General features: G+C 37.1%; 1 protein-coding gene across 1 annotated transcript; it reads right to left on the reverse strand.

Moving 5' to 3' along the window:
* Positions 1-487: 487 nt before the first annotated feature.
* Positions 488-14,274, reverse strand: LOC113059950 (ras-interacting protein 1-like). Its single transcript, XM_026228667.1, has 16 exons — positions 13,923-14,274; positions 11,903-12,024; positions 10,654-11,102; positions 8,728-8,988; positions 8,398-8,621; positions 7,899-8,060; positions 7,277-7,481; positions 5,868-6,166; positions 5,359-5,520; positions 3,823-3,863; positions 3,310-3,464; positions 2,587-2,699; positions 2,202-2,490; positions 1,877-2,040; positions 1,627-1,768; positions 488-1,076 (listed from the first exon to the last, which is right to left on the reverse strand). Exons 2-16 carry the CDS (start codon positions 12,022-12,024, stop codon positions 898-900), a joined length of 2,967 nt encoding a protein of 988 aa, XP_026084452.1. The 5' UTR covers positions 13,923-14,274; the 3' UTR covers positions 488-897.
* Between the last annotated feature and the right edge of the window lie 366 nt (positions 14,275-14,640).

Genomic DNA, 14,640 nt, shown 5'->3' on the forward strand with positions numbered 1-14,640 from the left:
AATAGTGTTAACCTTGGTGTATAGTTGAACCGTCATCAAATAAAGAATTTTAAAAGAAGATAAATAAATCCCAGATGTATTTATTATGGTTTTCAGTAGTAACAATAACTATAGTAACTGTGGTGTTTAGGCGTAAACTAGTCATATGGATGCGCTGGTAAATGTTCATAAGGGCAAGTGCAAGTGTCAGTATTTCCACTATGAATATAATAAGTAGCATGTTTATTTATTAAAAAACAAACAAACAAACATATGAAATTATGTTTATATGTATATAATTTTCAGGATACTGATCCTCATTAATGTTAGTCATGATAAGTGATGTGAATTTTTAGTGGTGACCAGTGGTGTCTTGCTCTAACTAATCGTTGAGACCATTGCGATAATGCCACCCAGTGTTGATTAATAGAACAGCAGGTGGCCACCACTTTTCCCAACAGCCTCTCACAAAATGTATGAATCCATCAATAAAAAAAACATGCCAGTAGGTTATTTCTAAGTTTTATTTATTACAGAAATATGGTGAATATATATATAATTGATGCAAATTATGTATCTGATCATAACAGCTTAAATTGTTTATTGTGGTGTCATATTTAGTAAGATTAACAGTGGAAACAACCTACAGAACATTTGAATACTGCGTAAAATAAGAGGCTGGCATTTTTCATTGCAACCAGGCAATGAATCTCATCTAAAATAAACCTTTAAAGTAACTTATGCAATGAATTATACATAGTCATAATGAAGTCAGTGCATTAAAATCCAACAGATGTGTTTGACAGGCAAAAAAAAAAGGAGGGAATGAATATCATCTGATATGAATATCTACTAGTGTCTAAAGACTGGTAGTTTCTTTGTATGAGAACTAGAATGTATTAATGTTGTGAATTAATGTTACAATCTAGTCCGCTGATTAGCAGGAAGTTCATCCTGGTCGAGCCCCCACAGGAATGTTCGCAGGCGTGTCACTTCCTTCATTAGCTCGGGGCTTGTGATTGGCTGATTCAGGTCCAGGCGAGGTGTCTCATTAGGCAGGATAAGAGGAGGGTGGTCCAAAAAACTCTCAAAAATATCTTAGAATATGTAAATAATATTAAAGACAAACAAAGTTATGTATAATATAAAAATAATACATTAAATGTGACATACTCTACAGTTTGGGGTCTGTAATATTTGTGTAATGTTTTTGAAAGAAGTCTTTTATGCTCACTATGGTTGTATGTATTTGATTAAAAATACCATAAATATTTGATTACAATTACATTTTCTATTTTAATATTTTTTTAATGTAATTTATTTGTGTTATGGTGAAGCTGAATTTTCAGCATTATTACTCGAGTCTTTAAGTGTCACATTATCCTTCAGAAATCATTCTAATATGCTGAATTGCTGCTCAAGAAACATTTCTTAGTATTATCATGAAAACAGTTGTGCTTCTTAGGCCTAACATTTTTGTTAAACATGTTTGTAGATTCTTTGATGAATAAAAAGATTAAACTTACTGACTCCAAAACTTCTAAACAGTAGTGTATATTATACAGTATAAGTAGGTATAGAGTAGTTTAACAGGCATATTATCAGTATTATATAAGAATATGTTGATTTATTTAGGTTGTTACTCACCACCTCCAAGTTCGGTTCCGAGAGGCGGAGCCCATGAAGATGGTGGGGCTCTCGTTGGTCCAAGCTTATAATGAGTGAGAAGATGGTGAAGCTGGGACGGACTTAGCAAGGGATGTTCTTCCTGTAAACTTGACCAGGATGACTGAAAAAAAAAAAAAAACAGTGATAATTTATAAACGTGAAAAGCATTGTGATAACTTACATCTTTACATATTCAGTGCATGGGGTCAGTTTGTTCTCAAACTCTCACCTGAATAAGGCGGGTCTTAGGTATGCACAGGAAGTTGACTGTAAATGATAGCTTCTTTAGAAACTCTGACGCAATATCTCCAAGGCCTGCTCCTTGTAGCCAGTCTAAGACCAGGTCCAGATTTGTTCGAATTTGAACCGCACGTGACCAAGAGAATAGACTATCTTTAAAAGATGGAAGAAAAATATACATATTTTAAACGTTAGACTTGCATTAGTGCTGGTCGTCCAGCCATAAACTCAATGCCATCATATCCTGCTGTCATCGCTGCCCGAAACCATGCGCAAACACAACTGTGTTTGACTGTAAGACTGTAAATTCTCACCTCTCTCCAAGAGTGTGTTGAGAAGAGACGTGTTTGTGAAGAAGAAGAGGTAGCCAAATGTTTGGGAGGTTAGCGGTGGAGAGAGGCAAGCTTCTCGGGAGAGCTGCAGAGAGCAGCGATACACGTCCACCAGTCCAGCGACGGTGGGCGGCAAAGGGGAGACGTCCTCTTCCTCATCTCCTTGCCCTTCATTACCAGCTCTGTCCTCTTCACCTGCTTTTCCTTTTTTCTTCTCTTCACTGGAGAACGGGTTAGTGTCTAACAGTGCTGGGAGCAAGGAGTATAACGTCTGATCGAGAGAGGAAAGTGAGTTTTGAATAAATTAAATGCTTGAAGCATACATGTGTCAGTCAAGAAACCTTTATGCACACTGATGCACTCTCACCTTGGTCAGATGGTAAACACACTGCTGAAAGGTGTGCATAATGACATCATCCAGCTGTGCCAGCGCCTCGGAGCAGGTGTCCATATCAGCTGAGAGAACGGGGTCACCCGGGGCTACAGGTATGATGTGACAAACCATAAAGAAACAGGTGGACCCTTCATTTAATGACCAAACTTACAGAGTATAACTCAAAATGTCAGTAAAATCACATGGAGAAGTTGCAGATGAACATAAACCACCCCAAGTGACCTGGTAATTATTAACATTCGTGATTTGTAATAATGGCTATCAGTTTCTGCATTCTAAATAACATTAAAACGTGTTATTTTACGAGCTCATCTTTGAAAGAATAACAGTTGGCTGACAATGTATAATATAATATCATGTGACAAGTACATTTTTGACAGATTTTGAATATTTTATTTTATTAACTGTTTGTATTTGAGTTGTATGAGGTATGAGTCAGTATTATATTAGAATATAGTAGAATATTGTTAATTCTATTTAAAGTTTAGGCTTATTTCACAGTGCAAATGTTTTGCTTAGACTAGCAGGTATACTAAAATAAACAAGCTGGCATAATAAGAGATGAGATGAGAGAAAACTGATTTAGTCTGACGAAAGACATAACACATCTACACCAGAAGATACGGCACGTCCTGCAACAACACAAGTCTTTTTTGTTTTGGTAAAACATGCTGTAATTGCTGATCCCTCACTAACCTTCAAATTCCCATTCTTTTTCCATGGCTTCAACTTTGACCTGAAAGAAGTTGAGGAGCTCCGTGGCATTGGACATCCAGAACATGAGAGGTCGAAGGTCAGAGGAGAGCCTCTGCATGCTTGGTGGAGGAAGTTCAACATCGGACTCTGCTGAGCTGGACACACATCAGACAACATTAAACCTTAGCATAGTGCACAAAATTTGCACTTAAATGACTGCTTTCATACTACTTTATATAAATGTTATCTTTTAATTAAATTAAATAAATATATAATAAAATTTACAGTTTAATTATATTAATTATTGTCATTTATTTATATAGAAAATATTTATTCTAGGCAGGCACAGGCATTTCACAGTAAAGGATTATTTAAAGAATGGCAAAACACAAGTTCAGTGTTGGGTAATGTGAGAGGAATTTGCTGTTTACTGGCCTGTCACTGAGCAACAATGTTTGAACAGTGTATACAGATAGATCTAGTACAGCTTGGAGAGGTAGTGCAGGTTCTTACTTTTGTGTTGGATGTTTGACACCGAACTCTTTAATTTTGTCCTGAAAGATGAATAATGGAACAGGCAGGGAGAGAGAGAGAGAGAGAGAGAGAGAGAGAGATTAAAGCAGACTCGGATGAATGCATGGGCGGGAGTGTTTGGCTGATGTGTCCGGACAATGACAGCACATTTTCCAAACGGGTGGAAATGACATCAGTCAACCTCTGTTTACAAACTACGGCGAAATTCCAGTGAAAGCCCATCTGTGTCTGCAGCTGTGGCTCCTCAACCACAGCTTCACAGTGCAGAGAGAGAGTCCATTTTAAAACACTCTCGTACAACACTAGCAGATAAACTAATCGTGTCTGTTGTGTGTTTTAACCGTTAGTCCAGTTTTATCTCTGCATTGGTTTAGCAAATCATCAAAGTGGGCAGAAGAAGTGTTGAGAACAGTGACCGCCTGTTCAAATCATGTCATGTTCAGTATGACCTTGCAGACAAATTGCTGTCTTACTGCTGTTATATAACACTCCTAATAAAGGTTGTGGCTTTACACTTTCATGATGTTTTATATCTTCTAGACCAGAGGTTTCCAAACTATTCTGCCCCATTAGTAAAACTCCAGCAACTCTTCATCAACACAAATCTAATCACTTTATTATCACACCAAACCAGACATAAATCTCTTTTACCTCATTTTATGGTTATATTTAGCATAATCATCATTAATATTACTAAACAACTATTATTACAGTGATTCACTTGATCAAAATCTGAAAATGTACAGAAGTATTTGACATAATTGCATTTAGATTGGTATTGGTTTGATAGGCAGAAAATTGATGGGATGAAATGACAAAACATAAATACTTTCCTTAGAAAAAGGAATGTGTTAAGAGTGATGTTTTAATTATTACAATAATTATTGTTTAATTATTAAACCAATATATATTTGCTTATCATATATATATATATATATATATATATATATATATATATATATATATATATATATATATATATATGATAAGCAAATATATATTGTATTATATTCTACTATATATTTGATCACTTTAGTATAGGGACCAATTTTCACTATTGAAGGGATAGTCATCATTTACTCACCCTTGTTTCGTTCCAAACCTGTATGAGTCGCTATGTTGAACATAAAAGAAGATATTTTGAAGATTGCTGGTAATCAAACAGTTGGTGGTTGCCATTGACTTCCATAGTAGGAAAAAAAATACTATGGAAGTCAATGGCAACCGCCAGCTTTTGATTACTAGCAATCTTGCATATATCAGCACATATCCTACATGATCATATTCTACATCCCTAATCATACCCAATAGCAAAAATTATCATAAAATAATAAGCAGCAAATTTGGAAGTCATAGTTAATGGTTTGTAAATAGCGAGAATTGTACCTTAAAATAAAGTGTGGCCATATTTGTTTTTAAATGGTCATGTCTGTTTTATAGATTAAAAAAAAAAAACGAAATTAGGTACACATAGCCTTGGTTTGGAATCACTTCACTAGAGTTTTGGAGACTCACCCAAACAATTCCTTTGATCTGATTGGCTGCCTTCAAAAGTAGTTGAGGCAATAATACAGGATCCAAATGTTTAGAGGCGTGGTCAATCATTAGGGACAGAAGATAGGCAGGTGCTAAAGCCCCGCCCCCTGAATCTGGGCTGGAGTTCTTCAAAATAATTTCCTGGAATTAAAGTATAAGTAGTAACCAATTTGTATAAATAAATATTATGAAGCCATTGCAAAATTGAAAGTAGTACCGTATTTGTTACACCACAATTTACCAGTGATAATATTTTTTCCTAAATTAACTTTCATTGCAGCACGCACTTAGTATCCCATATTATAAACATTTACACAGAAATGTTGGCAGGACTGTTTTCTAATTTGTACATCATTGAAGCCTACTGTTTATCTGTTGAAGTAAATCATTATGATAAAATCCCTCTGTCAGGACTCTGTATTTACATGCACTAGTGCTTGTTTATGACAGATATATCAGAAGGAGCATTCGATTGTATCAGTGTTTACCTGCAGCAGGGCATCCGCATGTTTAGCCTGGAATCTCAGCAGCGATTCTGTGGACCCCAGATACAGTCTGAGCATTTCCTGTCTATCTGTCATCCCGCCAGGGCTGTAGGAAGTTGACATGTCACCTTGCCACGGTGGCGGTAAGGCCAGGGGCGGAGCGGGGGTCACACGGGGGTCACGGTAAAGGAAAAGGAAGTGGCTGCCAATACCTAACAAGTCTCCGGGTTTTAGGACTGCTTCCCTATAAAGTGGAGCTCCATTAAGAGTGACAGGTCCTCCTCTGAATGGACGCGCCAAAGCTGAAGAAGAAGAACCAGAAGTATAATTGCAGACAGTATTGGGAAAGCTACTCAAAACATGTCCTGTAACTAGCTAAGCTGGCAACCACCCTACAGAAAAAAATCTACTAAGCTTAGCTAAAAGCTGAAAAAGCGGTAGCACTAGAAACCATATGGTAGCTTGCTATATATTTAAAATACTTAATTTTTTTTTATAAAATGATATATTATAAGAGTCAGCTGTAATGTTATCCAATATTCTACGTGTTTATAAAATTTGTACAAAACTATTTGCTACTCCAATATACTTTAACAATTACACATGGTACACAGTCACAAAATACACAGAAACGCTGTTTTATTCAAGTGTTTTTGTGTCCTGTTTTGGTAGTTTTTTTTTGTTTTGGTAAATGTATTAACCTGCACTGATTCAAAAACATGTAAGTGTTGAAATTTATAATGGCCTTCTTTGCTGCTAGCAATTTATGCTAGCATAACAATAGGATTTGCATGTTTTGTTGTTAGCAGTCAGTGATCTTTTTGTTGTAGGCAATATGTCACTCATACACTTAACAACTTTCAAAGACATCTGATTGCTGTTCTTACCTGCTTAAAACAGGTCTAGATGTTTAACCTGCAAAATATCTTTTGGTCATCATCGGCACTTCTTTCAAACTGAGTCTTTGAAAGTTCAGGCATATAGTGACTGACACTCATGAGCAGCTCACTCATAGCATCAGTTTGTCTCCAATTTTGGACTAACTGTCCAAAATTCTGAAAATCAGAGCTAAAATCATGTAATGTGTGGATGGCATTGGCAGGTTAAATATCAAGACCTGCACCAAGTTATGTAGTGTGCTAATTTGTTGTCAAGTGAAAAAGTTCCCTAGTTTGTCAGCGCTCTTTAATCAATAAAATGGCTCAAGTACTGAGATGTTTAGTTAAACTGCCCAGCACCGACTGCAGTAAAATATTTCTCCACATCAAGTACTGTCTGTTCCTGTTTTATTGCAAATGTTTAAAATCCTTGGTGCTGCATTATTCAATGTGAATGTGAAAACCAAAAGCAGAGCCCATTATGTGGAATTTTATGCATTAGTTTTATCTGTCTTTGCATTGGTGTCATGGTACCTTGACCGCGCGGTTGCTCTGGGATGGCCGTGTCTCTTCTGATCAGGAGGTGTCGGACAAGCAGGTCAGGGGCTGAGAGGTAAGTGTCCACTTTTAGAGGCCTCTTCCCCTTCCTCTCTCTCTCCCTGTCCATCTCACGCTCCTGGAATGTTGGCTTCCGTCCAAAAACATGTGTGTGACCCGCCATTATGTACAACACGAAGTCCTAAACACATAATAAGCAAGAGAGTGAGAGGGCGAGAAGGAGACTGGCGAGTACAGAGAGTGGAAAAAAGCTGTTATGATCTTCATTGTGGTCTTTACTCCAATCTGTGCAATCTCATATCTTAAGTTGCAGAAATACAGCGGCGATAAGGAATAAAGAGTGTTACAGTTTTCAACAATGTGTGCTTGTGTGAGGTCATTGTGCAGAGCTGGAGATGTAGACACAGCATGCTTGTGTTGGTATTGTCCGGCCCGTGTGTGTATATAGAGCCTCTGTATGGCTGTTTTGTGCAGCGTGTTCAATCAATGGCCATTCCACTCAAAGGTATGAAAGCGTTGATGGTATGTTGTGATTAGAGCAATACAGGTATGATGTCATGGGATGGCTGTACGATAAGTGAGATGATGCATGTCTAGCCTTGCTCTGGTCATAGCCTTGCAGTAACAGGAAGTAAGGCCGATCTGTCGGTGGAAGGATCAGACTCTGCGACATCACTTCCAGGTCACAGGTGTCTGTCTCTTCTTCTGCTGCCCGAGTACGTCTGTCTGTCTCGCCTCCACCACTTCTTGACCCAGTGACCTGACAAAGCAGACACAAGATAGTACTGTGAATGGATTACATGCATTTACTGTATAATGACACAAGCATGATTTAATTGCATGATCATTTCTGTTGTTTAATTTTTTTTAAGGGTCATGTAGTTGGGATATATATTATAGAGCTTAACGATAAGGGTATGAGAGAGTTCCAGGGCCAGTTGACAGAGCTTTCATTTGGCCTTTTGAGCCAGTTTCCTCTGCATAACTTTTTAAAATTATTATCTTGGTAAAATAATCTAGCTGGCTAACACAGATGAGTTTTTGTTGAAATTGTAATAACGAAATGGAAGCAACAAAAAATACTTTTTTTTTTTTACCTCTCCACCTTCAGTTGCTATCATGCTCATTATGTTCTTTCTGTCCTGTCCATTTGGGGCATTGCCAGAACGCCGAGGGTCATTGCTCACATTGCCCTGACGACGTCTTAGACTCAGGTTCATATCACTTATACTCCTCCTCAGTTCTGAGTTCCGACCTCGATGACCTCGTTCTTCTTCTGGACCGCCCCCAGAGGACATGCGGCTTCGCCTCCAACGGACTCCTGTTACCACAGTAGAGGTTTCCCACAAATGAATCGTCACCCTGGTTAATACACTTTTAAAACGTCTATATAAATAAAAATTGTGTTAATATAAAGATTTTTCAACCTTGATAACTCTCTCCATCCATCTCTCTCTCTCTTTCCTTCTCTTTCTCCTCCCTCTCATATTCATCAAGGCGCTGGATCTCAAACCGTCGTTCAAAACCATCCTTCGGCCTCCACATATCCACTAACTGTAAGGGGCATTCCCAGGAGGCCACGTTCCTTCTGCACTCAGTTTGCCATTTAATGGCTCCATCTGGCTGCTGAATGGGCTTTCCAATGACATCACATAACAGGAAGTCCTCAGGGGAATATTTCTGGAGAGCTAGCCAGGTGAACAGGAAGTTGGGACACAATGAGCGAGTAAAGCCTAATTTCCTACATCTAATCTGTGATGGACATTTGAATATTTGCAGCTTGCTTTTAATGTTTTATTTTTCATGCATTGTAAGATAATGGATTGATTGATTGGATTGATGCAGGCCAATATGAAACTTCCATCATTATTTACTCAGCCTCACGTCATTCCAAATCTGGCTGTAGTATATTTCTGAAAAATCTTATCTTTCCAAACAACAACTATTCAAACCACAAAAGCACCATCAAATGTATTCATATTACAGATCATGTGCTTTATTCCAGCCATATTGAGGCCATAACTTTTTTGTGTGAGAAACAGACTGAAATATACACTACCTTTCAAAAGTTTGTAATTAGTAAAACATTTTTTAGATGAAATTAATATCTTTATTATTTTAAAATGACAGTAAAATGTTTAACATTTTTACATTGTTTTTTTGTTTGTTTTACTTTTTTTTATTTCAAATAAATGCTTTTGAACTTTCTATTCATCAAAGAATCCTGAAAAAATACTATATATCTTAATTTCCATGGAAATATTAAGCATCACAAATGTTTTTAATATTGATATAATGATACTATTAATTAAAACATTGATATGTATCAAACTGCTATATTATAATGATTTCTGATGATTGTGACACTGAGTTTTGGCTCTTTGTCATTACAGGAACACATTTAAAATATATTAGAATTAAAAAGTTATTATTAAAAAGTTATTTTTAATGTTAAATTGTAAGAGGTTCATAAATGAGATTTCAGTAGAGATTGAATATCAGTAAATATGAAAAAAAAAATTATGTTATCTAAGTGTGACTAAACTATATTTCAATACGTTCTTTACACAAAACTGTATTTAGAAGACTTGCGATATAGGCCACAAGTCTTAAAGGGTTAGTTCAATCATGACAACTCACTGAAGATTTTAGCATGGTGATGGATATGACAATTTTAATGTATTTGGTTTGAATAGATCTACTATGCTGCTGCTAGTGCTGGTTATTGCTGTTGTTGAACTTGTTACTTCCAGTGCATAAAGGGATACGGTGCCATGAGTATTCTGCTGCACAAATAGCATACAACATAACCTGTTGCAGCTCTATAGGTGGAGCTGGGGAAGGTGGAGGGTTTCAGAGAAACGCTCAAAAGCACACTACAGAAAAACTCTCGTGAATGCTAGCCTGCCATATGAATGCAAGGCAGTAATATCATTGGCTGCATTTGCAGCATGAACCAATCAGCTTGTGCCAAGTCATTTACTCTCTGAATATCATCAGTTACGTTAACAACCCTTTAGCTTGCACCATTTAGAGTTTCATTAGAGTTTCAAGTCAGTTGGACTCAAAACCATTACCAACATTCATCAAAATTTATTCTGTTGTATTCCAGAGAAGAAAGAAATGTATACAGGTTTAGAATGATGTAAGGGTGAATAAATGATGACAGAATTTTTTGGGGGGGTGAACTGGCTTTAAAGACACACTTCGATTATATCATGATTGTGCTTTTGTACTTTTTTGGATTTTGACAGCTGCGACCACTGAGTAAATGATTCATAATTTTGACCATCTCACATATAAGTGATTGCTAGACTAACTTGATGGGTGCACCATTACAGGGAAAGAAATACCTGTGTCTTCACACTCATTCTCTCTTTCTCTCTCGGTGTAGCGGGTGATGACCTGCTGAATGAGCTGGCGGCTAGTAGAGTGCAAGTTTGCCAGCAGACTCCGATAGTTAGCTCCACTGGACAGGGCATCTCCGTAGATCTTGACCAGCCCAGGGGCATTAGAGGAAGCGGGGGGCAAGTAGTGATGTGATGACGGGGTGGCAGAATGTGCCCATATTTCCCTCTCACGCTCTCCAATGGCACGGTCTCTGTCGCTATTGGACCGGCCTCTCAGGAAAAGGTGAGACAGCCGCTTGGCCCGCGACTGCTGATTGGCGGGGCGAGGGCGGAGGAAGGCTGGAGAAGGGGATGGAGAGGGTGGGGCAAGAGAAGCGGTGGAGTGAGAGAAGGAGGAAGGGACTGATGATGGGGCCTCAGGAAGGGAAGCGCCATCTGAACTAGTTGTGGACCTGAAACAGGAAGGAGGTGATATACAAATCACATATTGTATACCACATATTAATATGTCAACATGCTACAGTTGGTACAGTAAAGTGTCCAATTTTATGTCACACATGCATATCTTTCCATAATGTGCCCCCATTGCTTGGAAAGAGAAATGTTAGTAACAGTTAGACCTATGACACTCAGTTGACCAGATCAGTTTATTTAAAAAACAAGATTAACGGTGCAATTAATTGTACAATATCTTGAATACATTTTATGATTTTAGTTGATTTATATATATATATATATACTAAACACACAAAATTCAGACATGAGGGTGGTACAACTTTAAGGATATCATAATGAAGAAATTAAATGTTTGGAAAGAGAACCTAATTGAGTAGTTAGGCATAATGATATCCTTACAGTTGTACCACCCTGATATAAATATATATATATATATATATATATATATATATATATATATATATATATATATATATATATATATATATATATATACATATATATATATATATATATATATATATATATATATATATATATATATATATATATATATATATATAAATTGTAAGGATGTTTACACACATGTATTCAAAGGAGAATGGAAAATATGACCATTATAGATTCATTAATGAAAAGTTTTTTGTAAAAACTATTTTCATCTGAAACCAACATGTATGTAGTTCTAAGAACCTAGTACATGTTTTATACTTTTTTCAAATTTATTTATTTTTTATCTTGGACATTTTTATTTGTCATTGATCCAGAGAGTAAGGAAAAAGTTCAGAACACTGACTTGACTGATGCTGCACTGGGCCAGCGAGCTCCCAGCTTGGCAAAGTGTTTCCGTGGAGAATTTATCCACAACCCTACTGGGAAATGAAGTTTACTAAATCGGGGACTGCCAGACTCCTCCATCTGAGGGAGTAAGAGAGAGGGAGTTGATGTTTGGACAGGAGTGTGGAGAATGGAAAGATAAAATTACAAAAAAATAAATTGAGAAAGGAAGGAGGAAAAAGCAGGAAAAGGAAATGTCTCACCAGAAGACAACTGACATAAGATATCAGTATTAGCCGTTGAGCAAGACTTTAAAGGGGTCATATGACATTGCTAAAAAGAACATTATTTTGTATTGACTTTATGCAGTTTAAGATTCAAAAAACACATTTTCCACATAATTTACATTATTGTTGCTCTGCGATTTTTACAAAGCTTAGCATTCTGAAAAGCGAAGTGTACGCTGATTGGCCAGCTATCTAGTACGTTGTGATTGGCTGATTTCCTGTGATCGAAATTTTACGCCCCTTACCATATGTCTCCCATTATAAACAAGGCATCCAGTGGGGACATAATTACTGATTATAATGACTTATGCTGTCTTTTTACATGTTGCCTTGCATACATTTCAAGTACCAGACTGTCCTTGAAAAGCTGGAAAGCCCCACTTTATAGAAACAGCCTTTGTGGACAGATGGCATTAGGCTTCAGAAAACAGTTCTCCGTAAAATGCGCAGCACACATCTGAATATTTGGGTTGAACTTTTCTGGAACAGTGTTGTAGATACAACTTAACACACTAGTTGTGTGCTCTTTTGGAAGACCAAAGAAAGTAGTTTTGCTTTCACAAATAAACACTCAACATCTCAACAACATGGCGGCAGCAACAATACTACAGCAAGTATCAAAGTTACGCCTTCTTTCTTTGTGTAAACATTTGGGTGGTGTCATGTAAATTTTCCCACACAGTGACATGTAGGGGTGTGTTTAAACGAGGTGTTTTAAGGGGGGCGTTGACGAGTCTTAACTTTTATAAAGAATATGTCTTTGGGTTTGAGACTTTAGTCAACTATAGGGATTAACGAACAGCTTGCAACACTCAAACGAGAAGAAAAAAGTTGAAATTCCCTCATATGACCCCTTTAAAGTTTTAAAACTTTTCATCTTCAACATCAGATTTTGGCAGTGAATAACGTTCAGTAGACAAATGGCAGGAACAGCTAACATCCCGTTGAATAATCAGGATGTGCAGTGTCATACACTCTTCGTCATACTGTTAAAAAAAAATCTGTAGCCTGAGTGCACTGTAAGTCACTTTGGATAAAAGCATCTGCTAAATGCATAAATTTAAATGTAATGTAAATGTCACCTATGAGTCTATGAGTAACAGAGCATTAACGCAGTTAGTGGGGAATGCCATAAAGTTGACTGGGCAGGCAGTGAATAGTTATGGCTCTAAGAAAAAGATTTATTGCACATTCATGTCTACATGTCTGCTGAAAACCAAAGGTTTGGCACTGTTGCTCCTGACCTAAGCATACTCGTGGAAGTCAAGGAAGAGTCAAGTGGCTTTGCCAAGAGGCCATGACGAGGATATCAACCAACATGAAACTATCTCTGCTGAGGATAAGCCATGCAGCCAAACCACATTCTATGAATATCATCCTTGTTGTACTTTAATTAAAAGCCCTGAACTTCAGCTATACACAATAACATAAATATTTTTGATCCCCACCCTAATTGTGGAGTTCACCTCCATGTATCCTTACAGACTGCATGGAAAACCCCTGAACATACCCCCTAAGTGTCCTATGCCCCTTATCGTTCCTCGAAAGTGAAGTTGACTTTTAATGTGTTGACTCTTTGACCATAATTGATTTCACCAAATTCTACAGAGTAAATGGTGGGTGTAGAACAACCAAGAAATGTAAAACTTTTGGTTGGGAAAGATGTTTTAGTTTATGCTGACTGCAGCTTCAAGTCATTTTGCATCGGTAAAATGGCTTTTCTGGCCACCAGATGATCTGAATATGACTTACCCACTGTGACGGGCTTTCTCTTTATATCAGGATAAATCTTCAGAATGGCTGTTGTTGTTTGTGAAGTATATGTAAAATAAATACCAGTGAAGGTTGGTTCTGTGTCTCCTTATTCCAGAATAATTAGGTTTAAATAGTCCATTTTCTGCATGAAGCCTTGCTTTGCTTTATCAGAATTTGTCCTTTCACCCAGTTTTTAGCATGTCATTTTCGTTTTCAACATACAAGAAGGGTCCTCTAGTCCTTATTCTAGCTTTCAATTTCTCCCTAGTTTCTCTGTCCCCTTTTCTGCATCTATAGATAGAGAAGCAGGCCCATTGTTCTAAATGACAGAGTTTCCTTCCTCCCCAATGGACAACACCTATATCCTGAGAAAGAGAGAGAGAGAGAGAGAATATGAAGTATATGCATAAAGTGTACTACGCATTAAGTAATTGACACTGCTGTACATACAAAGAGAAAGATTTTTTTTTTTTTTTTAATAAGCACTATAGTCAGGATGTCCATTATGTTCATTCAAAACAGAACAGAGCCAGAAATTGTCTAACAGCTGGAGAACCCTAGTCAGGACAGACGCCATATTGAATTTTACAGAATTAAATATGGTGCTACCCTGACTAATGTGTATAGAAACAATCCTCAGGAAATATAATATATATAATATATAATATAATGAAAGGATAAACAGTATATATGTTTATTAAGCATGAGAAATGCA

Source organism: Carassius auratus, chromosome 41, assembly GCF_003368295.1.
Source record: "Carassius auratus strain Wakin chromosome 41, ASM336829v1, whole genome shotgun sequence".
Classification (NCBI taxonomy): Eukaryota; Metazoa; Chordata; class Actinopteri; order Cypriniformes; family Cyprinidae; genus Carassius; species Carassius auratus.